Source organism: Engraulis encrasicolus, chromosome 6, assembly GCF_034702125.1.
Source record: "Engraulis encrasicolus isolate BLACKSEA-1 chromosome 6, IST_EnEncr_1.0, whole genome shotgun sequence".
Taxonomy (NCBI): domain Eukaryota; kingdom Metazoa; phylum Chordata; class Actinopteri; order Clupeiformes; family Engraulidae; genus Engraulis; species Engraulis encrasicolus.
The window spans coordinates 29,068,312-29,087,456 of NC_085862.1; the positions used below are offsets into that span (position 1 = coordinate 29,068,312).

At 43.9% G+C, this 19,145-nt stretch overlaps 1 protein-coding gene across 2 annotated transcripts in view; it reads left to right on the plus strand.

Annotated features, from left to right (window-relative positions):
- Positions 1-9,320, plus strand: part of LOC134451057 (lisH domain-containing protein ARMC9) — a 52,428-nt gene extending 43,108 nt beyond the window's left edge. For both annotated transcript variants that reach the window (XM_063201201.1, XM_063201202.1), the window contains 2 exons: positions 289-461; positions 8,524-9,320. In XM_063201201.1, coding sequence (XP_063057271.1) covers positions 289-461; positions 8,524-8,546 — 196 coding nt within the window. In that variant the 3' untranslated portion in view covers positions 8,547-9,320. The remainder of the gene's footprint in view (positions 1-288; positions 462-8,523) is intronic.
- Positions 9,321-19,145: the final 9,825 nt, after the last annotated feature.

Sequence of the window (19,145 nt, forward strand, 5' to 3'; positions counted from 1 at the left end):
TCTTGCCTAAACATGCGCCTATCGGTCAAATATAATTACTTCCATTATTTTTTTATGTTTGTTCACATTGGTGTGTTTTGTTTGAAGGGAGTATCTGTTGCCTAGGCAAATTGTCTCTCTAATACGCACAAAGGTCAGTTTCTCTTTCTTCTTCTGCAGTGAAGGAGTTTAATGTCCAAAGAGTCAGGAGTAGAGCCAGTCAACTGCACTTGTTTCTGTTGCTGGGAAATAATGAAAATCTTCATACCATATGTTTCTACATGTTTCTCTCTCTATGCCCCCCTTCAGTGAGTCCGTCCCTGCGTTTGCAAGCCGGCCCAAGATTCCGCGGACGCCCGACAGTGACGCGGGTGCGAGGCGTCGCTCCTCCCCGCTGCTGGCCCCCCAGTTCTCTCAGTGCGAGCCCCAGCAGAGCAGCCGGCCTGGGTCCACAGGCTCCAACGCACGCAGCCAGCGGCTCAGTGAGTCAAGCACACACACAGGCACGCTGCCTTGCACACAAACACACAGACATGCTGCCTTGTACACAAACATACAGACACGCTGCCTTACACACAAGCAAACAGGCAGACACACATACACATACACAGACAGGCTTGTACACAAACCCACAGACACTCTTGCACATGCGCAGGCTTGCACACAAACCCACAGACACACTTGCACACACTTGCACACACATGCAGACACACACACATGCACACACACACACACACACACACACACACACACACACACAAAGACAAGCAGACACCAAATTGATGTCCACTTATACACGCACATGCAGACGCACACATACTGTAGGCACAAATATACACACATGTACAAGCAGACACATTACATTTGGCAGACACTTTTATCCAAAGCAGCTGACAATCGAGGACACAATCATGGCATACAACACTTGCAGGTAGAAAGAGCACAGGAAGTCTGCAAAACCATAAATGCAAATGCCTAGCAGGGTTAGTATTTTTTTATTTGATTTTAAAGGGACACTCCACCTATTTGCATTAGGCTTTGCATTATTAGAAACCCAGCCATTTGCCGACACCACCCCATCTCTCCCTATTCACTTCCTGTCCACCTCTCATACTATCCTGTCATCAATAGAGTTAAAAAATAAATAAATAAAGACTAACATAGGCCTTTTGGGGTTGAGTGAATACCAAACGTGTTGCTGTCTTCTAGACCATCTGCAGTAGTTTTATTGCACAAGCAGGGAGACCACCTGCCAGCAGGGTGTCACATTTATTTAGGGAGGAGATAACCATGGCCTGAACCAGTAGTTGTGCTGTGTGTTGGGTCAGGTAGCGTCTGGTTTTCTGTATGTTGAACAGCACTGTGTAAAAGGTGGCAAAGGTGTCAGGGTTGAAATCTGTGACAGCACGAGGGGTAGGGGGGTTGAGCAATGTTTTGAAGGTAGAAAACCGTTTACGTGAGTCTGTAGTCTTGTCTGTAGGGCAGTCATGGGTAAGCAGTTAGGGCATCAGACTTGTAGCCCAATGGTTGCCGGTTCGACGCACGACCCGCCAGGTTGGTGAGGGGAGTAATTAACCAGTGCCCTCCCCATCCTCTTCCATGACTGAGGTACCCTGAGCTCAGCAACTCACTAGGCATCACCAACGTGGTGCCCGTGGGCGCCAGGTAGTCCTCCAGGAGCTTCTGAGGTACCCACCAAGGATGTTAATAAGCAGTCACGACTACAAGATTTTAGTCACAGTTAATGCTTTTATTAATTTAAATATGAAATTAATTCCTTATAGCCTATGAAGAATATTTTCTTATAACTTATAAGCAAATTATCATTCAACTTAGTGTGATTTGGGAATGATGGCAAGACATCAGTAGAGGATTTTTAACAAAAGTAGCCCTCGGGTAGCGCTCAGTAGCCCTCGGGTAGCCCTCGGTAGCCCTCTGACCCAGAAAGGTTGGGAACCCCTGCACTAGCAGCATCAACATCTAGTGAGAAGAGTGTTATGGGAGGAGGCAAGGCAGAGGCGACCACTGATGCAAATTAGTAGGTGAGAAGGCGAGTAGGAGACAGTTTGCATGGATTACAAGGGTATGTGACCACAGGAGGAAGAGGGCTGGCTCCTAGTTCAGTGTTGGTAGGTCTGGTAGAAGGGTTTGCGTCTCTTGTAGATCGCGGAGATTGTCTGGAAGCACATTGTCCATGTATGTTAGTAGTGGTATAATTATGTAGTCAGGCCACACAAGCATTCAGTGTTGCTTCTAGTCAGCCCAGGAGCAATACAAATATTGTTTCTGTGCTCCAGAAAAATTGAGAACTCCTCCCACTTTGTCGGGAAGCAAACAACCAGTAGCAAACCAAGTGAGTCAACCATGCTGTTTGGGAAAAGTTCATTGTAATGCTCTTGGTCAGACCAAGTCTCGAAGAGATTTGAAAGTCGATGATAATCAGGCTAATAATTATGTGCCTCGGTGGACTTGCACAGGTAGACATTCTGGTCTTAACACTCCGTCTTCACGCAAGGAGGTCGAACACGAGGGCCGATGCTGACAGCTGGCGCTGTAGGTGCTTCCTGTCACTTAATGTAGGAGAGGGTGCCACACGTCGATCTCTGCCCCCAGTAATAAGTTGCTGATTCATAGTCTGACTCATACTGTAGTCCTGTACTGTTGACAGTGCTTATTACTACACCTAATCAGTATATCTATTTACATAGTAAAGTACACATTGGCACACACGTATAAATACAAATCAAATGCCAACCATGCATGCATGCGTGCAACTTAGATTTACATATTTAAGCCTTTCATACAAGGACGGTTTTATAAAGGTGGTGCATACTGCCACACCTAATCATTATGTCTACTTACACAGTAAAACATTAGTGTGCCTATTTAAATGCATGCAAAATGATAACCATGCTTGTTAACTACAAGTATGCTCGCACTGTATGGCGATGGGTATATGTATGGGTGATTCGGGCAGAAACCTAATCTGATTGTTATGAAAGTAGCAACTCGGACGTGGATGTTTGAAATTTCAGTTCATATGCGAGACTGACGTTTCAAAATAGTGTCCTCATCAAAGTCTTCATCAAAGTGTGTCATCCACATTTTATTACCTGATGTCGATTCCTTGATCCCAACTGGACAATATAATTTCAAATTAAATGGCCTTTCAATTACTGAGCTGGACAATACATGTTGATGTGTGCTTTTAAAGAACAGTACTCGAAGAACAAACAAAAAATCACGGATATTAATGACTGATAATTCAAACCATCTGTTGAGTAGCCTTATACTCATGAACGGCCATCCGGGTACTTTGCTCTTAAATTTGCGCTACGCCCCTTTATGGGTGAAAACAAACCGAATGTCTCATTGACTTACATGCTACATCGGTTAACCTAAATGAACACATTCCATGCTTCAGCCACGGCTGTTTGGCTATATTATTTGAATAGCCGGCAACAGAACACGTTTTCGTCATGTTGCGCGTGAACAACGCTAGTCTACAGGTCCGTATTTTTCGTTTATTAAACCCCAACATCACCAATTGACTTGTATGGATTGCTTTCCCCCACAAATGGGCGTAACGCACATGGAAAACGTCACGCCGTTCATGAGTATAACGTTGTTCCGTCACTGAAACACTGTACTAATCATTGAATAGATGGAATAGATTTTTTTTTTACCGTACTATAGTACTACACTACTATAATATACACAGTCTTTTGTTATGCTATAACCTCATTGCCATCCAGGTTATGACAATATCTTAAGGCATGGCCACGATTGTGGGTTTGATATGTTGTTCAATTTATTGCCCAGGCTAAGTGAGAAGTGGCAGCCAGGTGGCAGTTTCCCAACGAAGAACTGAATTAGATGATTAGTGGTCAGGCATCCCTTTTCAGTGTTTAGAATTATGGGTGTCAGTGAAATATTATTGATAAAGGTTTTATTGGCCCTAACCACCCCTGCTCGTATTCAAGCAGTGTAAAGAAACACCTTGTTCATTTTCCCAAGGTGTCATGAATAACTAGATGAAAAGAACATCAGCCATGTTACATAAAAGCTTTACGTAGTGGACTACTATATTTCTAATGATCGGTTTAGCTCATTTGTTGTTGTCAATTATTTTCCTCTTGTATTATATAGTATATTCTGAAGAGGGTTTGACATGAGGAAAGCTGTACTTGTCAGACCTCCCGTGCCCAGTGTTGCCAGATTGGGCGGGTGCCCGCCCAGTTGGGCTACTTGGGATGAGCGTCTGCGGATAAAAAACTGAAAAATTGGCCATTTGGCGTTTTTTTTTCTTCAGCCGTTTTGGGCCCATAGAAGTCAAATTAATTTGTTGAATTTGGGCGGAATTTAGCACATTTTGGCGTTTTTTGAGAAGCTTTTGGGCAGGATTTGGACAGACACATCTGGCAACACTGCCCGTGACAGGAGCCCTTCACGTTCTTAAAACTATAATTGCACTGGACGGCCAAGCAAACAAGCCCAACAAAAGCAAACCTGTATTGTCAGCAGCTTTAGTTTGCTTTAGCGGTGTGTGCCTTCCTAGCAGTCCGGTATCCGTGAGGTCTATTGTGTGCACTTTACATTGATGGGTGCGGTGTGGACCAACATCAGTAATTAGATTTCACCACCACATGATGCGTTTTAGTTGTACCTTACAAAATCATATTAGAGTATAAGGTAGCCAGCGTGTGTGTGTGTGTGTGTGGGGGGGGGGGGGGGGGTTGTTTCACAGTGATTGTAAGAAGGACATTACATAATGTAAATGTTTACTCTGCGAGAAACATAAAAAAAATATACTTAATATGCGTTGCTAATAGAGTACATAGGTAGTTTTATTTCACTGTTTTTATGTGTTTCAACACTACATGATGGTAGAATGTAATTATTGAGAATGAGAAGGATACAGTGGAGAGGGGGGATGCTCAGTTGCGATTGGGGGCATTAGCCTATTTTATTTTAAGTCCAGTCAAGTCAGCTTTTAATGTCAGTTTCTTCATATGCACAGGTCATACAAGGAAATTGAAATTACATTTCTCACCATGAAAGGACAAAAGACATACACAGGACTGACATTTACAGACTGACATCAAAGTGCAAGACAGGACAAGTAACAGTGATGGATTTAAATACTAAGAGGGGCGTTGGCAGGCTTATGATAAGGTCAAGGGGGTCAGCGTGTTTGTTCAAAAAAAGGTTGGGAATCTGAACTACACATACATGCTAAAACTCCATTTAACATCACTCAAGAGTTAGCGTGGGTGACATGGGAAAGGATTGGGATAAGATGCACATGAGCCTTGAAATTTCTTTTTCTTTTCTAGATTCTTATTCATTCAGTTTCACACCCCAAGGCCATGATTATGTCTACATCCGACTGTGAGGTGTGGTTTTGATCCCTCGATTTGGCAATCTCGTACGTCTGTCCGTCCCCTATGAGCCTTTGAAACATTAGTCATACAGCAGAAGAGGGAGTGGGGTTTGAGAAAGGATTAGCCAGCGGTCTGTGTTTTATAGTCATTGCTGGTCTCCCTTGGCAAAGCACTGTGCTGGTCACACCAGCCCTGGAGTCTCCAATGGTTGAAAGAACAAAAAGAAAAAAATCTGACAAATATAGGAGGCCAGTTGACCGTAACAGGCATTGTAAAATACCATCCAGCCAGGTACTCCCAGGGTATCGGGTTGCATAAGGAGGCCTTGGGTTACATCAGGAGGTCCTCATGCCCAGAGCAGGGATTTCAATGTTGTACTAACCTGGAATCGTGCGCGGCCCTCGTCACGGGCGGCCACTTTCATCTCAATTTAAACCATGGCCCTTATAGGTAGCGCTTGATATCCCATAGGTTGTGATTAGCCTCGTAAAGTGAAATCCCAGTGTTTACTGGGATGTGGGTAGCTTTTTAAAGAAATTCCAGGTCATCATATGGTCGAACATCTTGCCAGCTTGGCCGATGTATTAGTTTTATAATTGTGTGGCTGTCAGAACATAAGGGGACAAAGATTGCCATCGAAGAGTGTTTAAACGTAATGACTTTGATGTTGTTGTGGTTTGTTTGTTTTTATACTTGCCCGACCCTAAACTCAAAGACCCTGTGTCGTAAGACTTTATTTTTCCTGAAAATTGTTGATTCATGGGAACATCGTAACATAATTGGCGAAATGGCCTTTAAGATATAGCATTTCTTTTATTGTTGATGATGTCATCCTAGACCAGTGCCACCGGCGTAATGGATTACATACTGTCAGGCAATGATTTGGAAGTTGAATGGTCTGTATGCAAGTGTACACAACCCCTCCTAATTATCATCTCTCCTGACACAGCATCCTTTGACTTACGGCTGATTAGATGATGGCAGCTCTTTTTTCTTTTCTTTTTTTACTGTTTTACTCCAGTGGACTATTATACAGATAAGAACGGAAGAAGAAAAAGAGTTTAAAAAAAAAAAAATGGAAAAGAGTTTTCTTTCATCTTCCCGTGTGGTTCCCAAAGTGGTCTGGTCCTCCCCACAGTACGCGGCCGATAACATCACTGCTCTCCCCCCTCTCCTCTCCCCATCGGCCTTTATTGCATTTGGGAGCGATTACCTCCGGCCTTGGCCAAGGAGCCCTGACCGGAAAGGCCATTACATTACGCTAATGTACAGACAGATGGTGCCCCCGCAATATGTTTAGGAATCATTACGCTCAGTAAACTGATGTGGTCTGGCTACTTTATCTCTCTAAACTACAGGGCATAGGACCAAACTCACTCTCTCTGCCTCTCTGCCTCTCTCTCTGTCTCTCTCTCTCTCTCTTTCTTTCTCTCTCTCTCCCTCTCTCTCTCTCTCTCTCTCTCTCTCTCTCTCTCTCTCTCTCTCTCTCTCTCTCCTTCCCATGTGGGAGCTGAGTAAGATAAAGACCATATTTGCTTTAAGACTTAAAAACCCAGACGCTGTAGGACATTGTAAATGCCACGTGGCTCAGAGGCACTGGAAGGAACACTCCTTTAGGAGCAAACCTACCAAGACCAAGATGGTTGTTATTTGGTCCTTAGCCTGTTTGCTGACCTTGCCTCTTTTTTTGACGTAGGGACAATGCCGTGTTTGCTGTGCAGGTTTTTTTTTTATTATTAATTTGTTCACATTGGTTTACGGCCACCCACCCGTCAGTGTACGTCATTAACTCTCTCCATCAAAGCCTCAGCTACCTGCTACCTCATTAGTGCTAGTGTTGAGTACACACGGATGTTAATCTCTCTTCTTATCTATAAAGGTTCCTTTCATGAGCTTTGGCAGCAGTGGCTTTAGACGAAGCGTCTTTTTTTATACTGTAGTGCTTTTCACTTTCACGGATAAATTAAGGTTCACCTAATCTCCATTTTTTCAACCTGTTGCCTTCTGGCAGACACTTCCATGTCCATACATACCAGACAGAACAAAGAAAGCTTCATTGCCAAAGCGCATCACTAGCAGATACAACATCACAAGCAGATGAAGTCCACAGGAAATATACAGAACAACAAGTGCAGATGCAAAGAAGGTTTATTTATTTATTTTTTTTTTCTTATGTAAAGAAGAGTACACACACACAATGCACATCATGTCAAGAGTCTGGCCTGGGGATAGGGAAGCTCAAGCATTAGTGTTGTACATAGCCACGAAAGAGGAGAGTCTTTATTTGCTTCTTGAAGGCTGCAAGAGATTTGTTTAGTCTTGCTGCCTCTGGGAGACCGTTCCACCACTGGGGAACAACAGAGAACAGTCTTGACTGGGAGTCAGCAAACTGAACTCTTAAGTTGCACTTAGAACTGGAATGGAATGACCTGCACTCAGTACACTACTCTGTATGCTGCTTGCAGTGCCGTTACAGTGCTTATATATTGCATCGAGGGCTGCTTCGTATTCTGTCTCTTTGCACTATTCATTTTAACAATAATGTAAAAGCTTTCCATTTCTACTTCATTGTTGTCTGCGTCAGAAAAAAACTACCACACTGACCATTTTGTGGTATCGTTATTCACATTTTATGAAGGTCAGAGACCAAAACATTGTAAATGAGATGTGTTGCATTATTGTGTCTGTGTAAAGCTAGCCATCTGACCCTTTGAGGAGTAAGGACTTTTTCCTAGTTTATCTAGAATTTTACTTCTACAGCTCCCATAGAAGTCTTTGTTAAAATGTTTGCAAAGTCCTTATGACATCATAATGAGAACTCAACATATTTGTGATGGTACTCCTCAAAGGGTTAAATGCTAAAATGTTGTCCTTTAACTCACTCAATGCTGACATTTGTAAAAGAACATGCAATACCATGTTACCATATGAACACACATTCCATCCCTCCATCTCTCTCTCTCTCTCTCTCTCTCTCTCTCTCTCTCTCTCTCTCTCTCTCTCTCTCTCTCTCTCTCTCTCTCTCTCTCTCTCTCTCTCTCTCTCTCTCTCTCTCTCTCTCTCTCTCTCTCTCTCTCTCTCTCTCTCTTTCATAAGACACATGTCACACGCACACGCACTCATTCCTCTTTTCCACCTCTGTGTTCCTCCTCTTTTCCAGGCAGCCTGTCGAGTAGGAAGTGAGGAGGTCTCTTTCAGCAGGAGCGGGCCTATCTCCAGAGGGGAGCATCCAGCTTCCTGAAACAGCATCCGCGCCCCTTATCAGGGTCAGGCCCGGCAGAGAATCCTCCAGAGCCGCTGGAGGGGGGGAGGAAGGGGGGATAGGAGCGGGAGCACCTCCAGAACAATGCCCAGGATTGTAGCCCCCACCTCCACCTCCTCCTCCTCCTGCTCCTCCTCCTTGACTCCCCCCTACCGGCCCCGCAACTCTCCAGCTCCTCCTATCAACCCCTCCACAGAAGAACTTCTGTAACATAACACGCTCCAGCAATAATCACAACAAGCACCTTTTTTTTTACCCACCGCCACCACCCGCCCCCAGCCCGCTTTCTTTCTTTCTTCCATGCTCACCTCCACAACCCGCCTCTTTACTAGCAAAGCTCTGCTGGTCTGCCGGTCTGCCTACCTGCACAACTCCACACCTCTCTTTTTGTCCCCATTCTCTTCTGAGACAATGGCTACACGCACAATGTTAATTCCCATCCATCAACTTGCTGAATTCCAGAGAGATTCTGTATTTTTTCCTTGTCCTTCAATATCTTAGCTATTACACTTTTTTGCCATAATGAATGCAGCTATTAGTCGCCTTTTGTTTACATTTCAACTCTGCTTTTGACAAGTTCGTCCGTCCGTCCGTCCGTCCATTCGTGTTGGCTGAAGCTGGTCCTTTTTGCGCAACTGATGGATTTTGAACACTCTCTCAGGTGTCAATAAAAGCTTGATTGGTTGTACGTATTAGCTGTGTTGAGCCAGGCTGCATTTCATCAACTCTATGCCTATCTGACCCTCTGTTTTCTCTCTCTCTCTCTCTCTCTCTCTCTCTCTCTCTCTCTCTCTCTCTCTCTCTCTCTCTCTCTCTCTCTCTCTCTCTCTCTCTCTCTCTCACTCTCACTCGCTCTCTCTCTCTCACACACACTTTTATCATGTTCTGTTTTCATGACAAGTCAGTGCTTCCTAACACAGGGGGACATTCCAAGAACATGGTTAAGTGATAAACCCGACTAAGTTAACCTACAGGTAGTGGTAGCCCACAGCTGGTGTCATTTAGTAAAGAAAAAAAAGACTCCAGGTTCTTCTATTAGATGATTTACCACTACCTTGAGGTTATTTACTACTGAAACAGGTTCTTGGAATATAGCCCATCAGGTTCACCTGACTGCTCGTAGATGACAGCAAATTGCTGTCATTGAATTGACTGTATATGTTTGCGTTTGTCTTGCTGCCTTATTATATCCATATTGCTGTATCATGAATGAACTGGAGCCATGAAGGGACATGAAGGTTTATGGACATTTTATTTTTTGGTACTGAAATGGTTATTTGTGGTCTCTCACCATTAAAGTTATTCTATTTGTTTTAGTCTCTCTTGCACTGCTGCTGCAGTAGTGGGCACTGCATTTATACATCATGTACGGCACACTATGAATGGTACTGTAGAATTGTTACAGTATCTTGTTGTTTTTCATTGTTGTTTGTTTACAGTGCGAAGCCCCTCGGCTCTCAGTGGGTTTGCTGATGCACATGTGTAGCTAGCTGCAGTGTCTGCACAAGAATATTAAATGTATTTTGAAGTATATTTTAGAGGTACTGCTGTGCTTAACACGTGACCATGATGTGTAATGGTATTTTAGCCATTGCGTCTGCTATTTTTGTACAGGCACGGTACAAAAAAAAAGAGTTTAATAAACACCAGTTGTCCAATGATGTCGCAGTTCTGTGATGATGGTTTGACTAACATGTTTGTTGTTGCCTTGAGAGAAACAACTCCCCAGCTGCTTCTTTCCAAGGTCTTTTCCTATTGTATGTATTGTGATGGGAGCAGAATAGACTGCCCTTTTCTCCTCAATTCATTTTAATTTGTTTGAGATTAAGGTGTTCATCTGAGTCATTGTTTTTTTATTCATTTGAGCCGACAGGTTCAAAAGAGAAAACACGTCTCGAGGAAGTCAACAAGCATGTCTTGGATTCTCTTTTTCCAAGACACACACACACACACACACACACACACACACACACACACACACACACACACACACACACACACACACACACACACACACACACACACACACACACACACACACACACACACACAGGACACATTAAGAATACAGTGAGCGGTGGATTTACAGTACAGGGCGTACCATCCCTTTCATTACAATAGATAAAGCATGGGACATCAACACTTGTCCAACAGCCTGGCCCATACAACATACAACATGTCTATTCCTTTCTCCCTCTCCCCCTCTCCCTGAGTCTTCCTTCACGTAGCTGACATCCAGGCAGCATGCAGTACAGTACAGTTGTGGCTTGCTGCTGCACTGCGTCCCCACACTGTAGCCCCTTTGTGCGCGTCACAACATAAAACTGTCAGAGCAGAGCTCCGTCAGGGGTACAAGGCTCATGTCCTGTTGTGTGTCACCACTGCTCTCTTGCCAACTTGGCCAACAGCTGCACGTGTGCAAAAACAACCACTGTGTGTGTGTGTGTGTGTGTGTGTGCGTGTGTATCTGTTCTGCATGTGTGTGTGTTGAGTAACCAGCAATTGTATTGTACTACTTGCTGTTGTGGCTTCATTATGACTCAGTATGCTAAAAGAGGTTCTTGCTCACTTTCCTGAAAGTTTTGTATGGTTGAGCACCGACACTCCAGAACGAGCCTTTTCCTGGTTGATTTCCTGAACAGGTGTTTGTTGTGGTGAAGACTGTTTTCCCGTCTCTCTCTGTGTCCGTCTAAGTCTGTCTATCTGGTCTGTCTAGCTCTCTCTCTGTATGTCTCTCTCTCTCTCTCTTCCCCTCTCTCTCTCTCTCTCTCTCTCTCTCTCTCTCTCTCTCTCTCTCTCTCTCTCTCTCTCTCTCTCTCTCTCTCTCTCTCTCTCTCTCTCTCTCTCTCTCTCCTGCCTGAGCATTTTCCTGCAGCCCAGAGTGTATGTGAGTGGGTTACCAATGCCTTCACTAGTCAACACAGACCCAGGCAGCCCATCCCTGCTACTGCCCTCTCGCTGTTCGATTCACAGACACACTCCCCTATGCCAGATGGCACTAATATGTGTATATGAAAGGGGTATTTTTTTATACTCGTATTTAGCCTACTGCCATCTAAGCAAAACATTTGTTACAAAATGTTTCTGTCCTTGAATCATACAATTGTCTCTTCATTTGGGGGCATATTGAGGCTGTTGCTGTCTTTAAAAAAGTCGAGTCAAAACTTTTTTCAATGTTTCTCTCCTTGAATTGAGACTTTGTTAGTGACTCACTCGACGAGGAGTTACACTTCATGCATGCATCTGGGTACTCGTGATGGGCATATTGTTATTACATTGTACTGTCGGGGGTGAGCATTTTGTGTGAACTTTCAACCCATCGTGTTTTCCTGTTGTGTCTATTATGGTGGTTGTCTGAAACATGCAGCCATGGGGGAAACCAAAGGCCTTGGGGTTGTTTCATGATCCTGCACTGGGTTATCCCACTTTCCAATGTCCCTTTATGTCCCCATGTCCCCTGGATCATGTGTTCCCTGTCAGTGTTGCCAGATTGAGCAGTTTCCCGCCCAGTTGGGCTGCTTAGGATGGCCTTCTGTGGGTAAAAAAGGCATTTGGGCAGGCTTTTCTGCTGATTTATGGCCATAGACATCAATAGAATTTAGTTCAAATTGGGCAGGATTTAGTGCTTCCAGGTGGGTTTTGAGGTTTTTTGGGGCTGTAAATCACGAGTCTCGTCTGGCAACCCTGCTTGACAGTGTTAGGGATGGGTTTTGGTGTAGGACTAGGCTCAGTTTAACATAACATTACATCCACTAATCATGTTAATATTGTCCGGTAACCCCCTCTCCACTGGGATCACATTTGGTATGCTCTCTCTAGAACTATACTGTGTGAATAAAGGGCCCTGCACTGGTGTTAAGCTGGCTAACTGAAATAGAGGAAACGTATCATCGTTGTCACATGGTCATTTGCTCCCTCCAGGTGTCCACTATTCCATATATAAGCCCCACACAAGCTGCTGTCACACCAGGACTGGACTGGGGGAGAAATAGGGCCTGGGCACTTTGGGCTTATAGGGGCCCCTCATACAGTAATTAGCGGCACAGAACTGACTCACTGGGGCCCCGCACCCTCATACCCTCATGGACCCCTATCTTCAGAAATATATATTTAAAGTTTTTTTAAACATTTCTGAAAAACAGGGTGCAGGGCCCTCTGGGAAATGCCCCCTATGCCAGATGGCCAGTCCAGCCCTGTGTCACACCAGCCACCGCTACCACAGGGAGGAAGAGAGCCACTCACTATCAAAACAAACACTAGTCTGGTGGTTTTTAGACGGATGGACGAGTGGTTGGCACAAGGGAAAATGGGGAAAGGGTAGGGGGTGGGCCACAGTGTTCAAAGTGGAAAGTGTTTGGCTTATAAATAAACAAACATGACTAAAATGGAAGGCAGGGTATTTTGTGCATCTTTTGTGAACACTCACTTGCTCAGGAATATCTTGCTTCTTGCCATATTTGTAGGTTTAGAACGGAGGAAAATACAAAGTGCTTCTTGCTTCTTTTAGTTGCCATCACATCATTATTGGTGTTGGAGTTTGCAATGCTGTATGTCTTAAATAGTATTCTTTGTGAATGAAATAACAAGGCGACCACATATAGAATAGACTAGATAGCAGACTGAAATATGTAAAAGTACTATAATTGTAATGTCACGTAATGTAGATTATCCCTTATTATATATAGTCCTAATTGTCCCAAGTGCCCAAGATGACTGTCAGTGAGCGGAGTGGAGTCAGGTGATCGGGTCTCTGCAGAGGACAGTATTGGCCTGCCTGCCTGCCTGCCTGCCTGCCTCGGTGGCTGGAGCTGTTGTCAGCGGGATCGCTCACACTCCGTCAGCTGTGTTTATCTCTAGACGGCGCTGAGTGTCACTGATAAAAGACGCCGCTGAATGGGGCCTCTCTTTTTTTTGGGGTGGTGGGGGGGGGGTTCTATTCCCTCCAATGTCCACCATCACACACACACCATACACACATGCACTCAACACAAACAAATACTCAATTGCACCCACCTGCCCTCTCTTCACGAGTGCGCAAACTACACTGCACACCAAACTGCTGATTACATAACCATCATAGGCTTCAATTGTCCGTTTTTGTGTGTGTGTATCTCTGCTGAATTGAATACAGAATTTAGAAAAAAACGTGTGGCCTAACAGGACATTCAGGTTTTCTTAGACTCTGTGTGATTCGACCAATGATGTGTTGACCCATGGGGAGTTGACTAACCTACGTAGGCTACATTTTGGTTCATAATCCTTGGTAAATAAAGACTTTATATACACGTAGATTGCGCTTTTCTGCGTATTCACTTAGGTACACATTGGCCAGCTTTGGCTGATCTGCGTTTGAGATGATGGCCGGCCTGGCTGTACGCATGGCACGGCAAACACTCAAGTGTTTGAAGCATTCTAAATGTACAGTATGCAGTACAGCACGCAGTATTTGACTTGGGTATTTGAAAATGTCTGGTTACGGCCATGGCTGTACGTAGCTGGCTTGGCGAGGAAAGGCCAGTTCATGTGGCCAGTGCATGCGTCATAGTGTTTGGAATGATTCAGATGGCTCTTCCTCTTGCCTTCCTCTTGTCCTTCCTGACTATCCTCCAGGTGACACACACGAGCCTCGTGTGCAATCATCGTCAGGGCTGGATTATTAATGCACAGGCTAGATATGGCTGCTAGCCTAGGGGCCCCCACCTGCCAGGGGCCCCCACAGGTGAGATATGGCTGCAGTCTAGGGCCCCCCACCTACCAGCCTAAGGGCTGCTGACAGCTTTTGCAGGGACCAGGACAAAATCATCTGAAAGGGCCCCCTACCCAATACATATAATGTAACGTGGACCCAATTCTGGGCCCCCTATCTCCCTAGGCCTGGGACAACATACCCCTTTATTCCCCCATGTCGGTGGGCCTGGATATCTGCTGTAATAAATCTTCCTCTCCTCACACATTAACATCAGTATGTGTGCACTATACAAACCTGTTGATACACGTCTTTGCGTGCTGTACATATACGATGGATATACGCAAATAAAAGTGCATTCCATGCGATTTTAAGTTGAATTCCTATCATAGCCTCTTTCCCAAAGCGTGCCAACTGCCCGGTTTCCCACCGTGCTACCAATTTACCAGAGATGTATAAAGTACTGGAGAAAAGTAGTGGAGTAGAAGTACCAGTATCATCTTGTCAAATGACTTGAGTCATGAGTAAAAGTCAATAGTAACCTTTCCTTACCTTACTCAAGTAGAAGGATAAAAGTATTCAAAATGTGTTGTACTTAAGTAAAGCAAGTAGAAGTATTGCAAGTTTTGCTACTTGAGTAAAAAGTAGAAGTAGAAGTAAAAGTACTGCATTAAAAAAAATCTCTTTTTGTCCCCCAAAGGAGAACATTGAATCTAAATAGGGCCAGGGATGGCAGCCGTCATCCTCCTCCTCCTCGCCGCAATGTGAGGTGGTTGGTGTCGTTGATGTTGATGGCGATACCTCGTCTACCTCATCCATCTTGCCAACATGCCAGTGTCAATGCCAACTGAGCGTCACTGACCGCGCCAAAAGACATGCGCGAGAATGTGATCTGCTTTTATTTCCCTACCATTGCATCGCCCACTGACCGTGAACACGTTCCATCATATCTGGTGATGACAGAGCTATCTAACGCTCGGGCATAGAAACGAGTAACGAGTAACGAAAGCAGCACATGAAAAATATATTGGAGTAAAAGTATTCATTTCGTCAGAAAATTGTAGTGCAGTAAAAGTACACAACATGATCTCCAAAAATTCCGTGCTCCTGGACACGGATGTTAAGAACACAAAATCCGTGTCCAGGAGCACGGATTTTGCCAAAATTCCGTGCTCCTGGACACGGAATTATTTTCCGTGATGGACACACAGAAGTGCTCTCTCTATACTCCCACAGCTCTGTTTCCACAGTCTTGTGTTTTCTCAGGATTTTTCTAATTTCAAATATTTTTTCTCAAAAAAACATTTCTTACTGACAGGTTAGGGTTAGGGATTGTTTTGGTGTGGGCACAGCTAGTTTTCTTTCATTCATTATATGAATTTGATAGCCTAGCAACCAACTGGAAAAGGTATTTCTCAAAAATATGTCTTTAATGACAGGTTAAGGTTAGGGAATGTTTTGGTCAGGGCACAACTTAAATTGCTATAGCATTATTTTGTTTAGGATTAGCATTTGGTATGTATTTTCTAATGATAGAGTTAACACAGTGCTGTGGTAATAGCCTATAGAAAGCACTTCCGTGTGCCCATCACGGAAAACAATTCCGTGTCCAGGAGCACGGAAAACAATTCCGTGTCCAGGAGCACGGAATTTTGGCAAAATCTGTGCTCCTTGACACGGATTTTGTGTCCTTAACATCCGTGTCCAGGAGCACAGAATTTTTGGAGATCAGGCTGAAGTACAAGTATGAGGAAAAAAATATTACTCAAAAAAGTACAGATACTGCAGTTTAGTACTTAAGTACAGTACTTCGTTACTTTTACTTCGTTACTATACATCTCTGCAATTTACAGATGACACTTGATACAGCTTCTGTGATAAACTGTCACCTGAAGTGTTTTACTGTCATGGCTAACATAATTGAATTTTGTAACCTTTTGTTTCAGTGTCTCCGGATCGTCCGCATTACAAAGCCATATCACAAATGTATGTTTTTGACTGCCAGGCCATTGTATAATTCATTACTAGCATTATGCATGTTTTCTCTCTCTCTCTCTCTCTCTCTCTCTCTCTCTCTCTCTCTCTCTCTCTCTCTCTCTCTCTCTCTCTCTCTCTCTCTCTCTCTCTCTCTCTCTCTCTCTCTCTCTCTCTCAGCCCCGGCGTGTCAGCTGTGCTGTGTTGGTTGGAGGGTGAGCACCTCGAGCTGCCAAATGGGTGAGGGAGCCACAGGTGTTTACTCTTTCCCCACAGCTGAGCAGAGATGCGTTAGTGGGGACCACTTAGATGTCTCCCGCCCCAACACAAAACAACCCAGCTTGACATGTGGAAAAAAGCAAGCAACAGATCTCAGCCCCCAGGGGCCTAGGAATTCCTGCAGAGAGAGAGAGAGAGAGAGAGAGAGAGAGAGAGAGAGAGAGAGAGAGAGAGAGAGAGAGAGAGAGAGAGAGAGAGAGAGAGCTAGCTCATAGTGTCCATGCTCCATGAACAAGCCCCTTCACTCATCGGTGAGTCAAGAGTTGTTCCTCTACGCTTCTCCGGCTTCCTCTCTCTCTCTCTCTCTCTCTCTCTCTCTCTCCTCTCTCTCTCTCCTCTCTCTCTCTCCCTCTCATCGGGCCTCAGATGTTGCAATGCAACAGGTTGGGACATGTTAAGCAGTAAAACAAATGAAGTCCTCTCTCAGGAAGTCTTGTTCACCATCAGTGGACCGTTCTCCAACTTCCTCATTCTCCAGAGGAGCAGAAATGTGGAGCACACACACTCACCTGTGGCTTTCATTGGGAGCTGTCAAGGAGGCTCTGACGAGGGTTAAGCAGACAGGTCATAACTGCAGCTATCTTTATGGACAGAGTAGAGTAGAGTATTATTAATCCAGAAGGGAATCAAGGTGTCTGACATCTTATATTAATACACAGATTAAGAAAAAAAACATACACAAAGATAATACACATTATTGCACATTGCAGTGAACATATAGCACACACTTGAGCTGTCCATACAGCAGCTCTGCTACTTTTGGACTGATAAGAAGGGTTGTCAATCATTGTATTCTTTACAAACACTTTACATTATGCTATTAGCTTGTGTAGTTCAGGACAACTGCCGCGGTTCATCCCTATTGTGAGTGGGAGAGGGTGGTCTTCCTTAGTGCATGCCATTCTGATAGGGGAGCACGCCAGTTTGGGGGAAGGGGGTGGGGGGGCAATGGAAAAAATAACCCCCTGCAAAACAGGACAGGATGCATATGGAGAAAAAAAACAGACGGATGAAGCGAGGAAGGCAGGAAATAGAGAGAGAGGGAGAGGGACAGCGAGAGAGAAAGAAAGGGAAGAGGGGATTTTTTTTTGGGACAACAGGCAGCTGAGATCAGACTGAATTGTTCCTGTTGTGAAGCCGTCTTAGCCCTTATTTTGTGGATTTTACAAGAACGAGGAAGTGCAACATTAATGGTACTCCGACAGTGATGGTCCAGTAGTGAGCAAAGGACAAATATGGGCACTCAACCTTAATGCTACCCCACTGATGCACTCACAACAGAATTACAGTACAAACAAAAGATATTTAGTAGTACATTTCCACCTCAGACAATAGCTCTTTTAACAGACTTCCCCCAAATCAGACCAGATTACATTATTCAGGAGCACACTTTTTGGGTGAAATGTCTGTGTATGTCATCATTTGAAATTATTTAATTCATATAGAAACCCGCTAAAAATATGCTTGAAAATTATAAAACCACAATAAACTTCTGCCATTAATTTTGTCTAAAGTAGATACATATGTCTTTTCTCTGTCATGTTCTATTCCTACCTGAAAAATGATATCAATAATAACCTCAACAATGAATGAAATAAAGCATCATCAAGGGGTCATAAGTTCAGTCACCTGTGTTTCGGGATTTGCTTAAGGCATGTTTATGGTCTGCTTGTCAACAAATTGAAGGAGCATCCTGGTCTCATTATGCCAAGGTCCTGGGGTTAAAGTCCAAGCAACACATATCGGAAGCAACCTGATGCAACCATCCTAAATATCTAGGTACCATAGTTGTTCTAATCCTTTTTCACATGTTGGCTTGTTGTTCAATAACTATCCCTTTGTGTACTGGTATGGGTGTGAAGGCTGCACTGATAACGCAGGGTTTACATAGGAAAAGTGACTCCTGCATTCCACTTAAATCAAGGAGTGTTTTTTTTTCAGAGGGAAATGTTGCTGTCACTTAATCCAAGTGTGTGCTTTGTGTGGAGCTTGCGGAAAAAAAAATCCAAGCATCCTCTCCAGCACATGTTTGAACAGGTTGCAGACATGAACTTCATATGCGCATACCTTCTTCCAACAGCCCTCATCGAGTCGTTGTCTCTTTTACTTCATAGGCTGTTAGTTGTTTAATCTTTGACGCCAATTGGCAAGGCATGTTTATTTGTGCGCCATGTTTGACATTTTAACGACACATTTCAATGGGCATGACAAAAAGAGGCGTAAAAGAAATCACCACTGATAAAATGAACATGCAGGGACAACAACAGCGTTTAGAAAAGTAGACTGCAAGAAAATATGATACAACTGTAATTGGGATTCACATTAGCTACTAATATGGCAAATTACTGTCTGTATTGACTTATAAGATGTGTTAAGGGCCTACTTTGTAATTAAAAGTATATCACTTATAAGTCTAAAGCCGTTATTGGCAACAAACAAGAATTTACATCTAACAAATGATTGATTTTGCTTAACACATGTCTTATAACTAAGTCACTCACTTGGGCATATATCTAACAACCTTAGCTAACAACATTAAAGTGTTATCAAAAATAGTAAATAGATACTGTAAAACAATCAA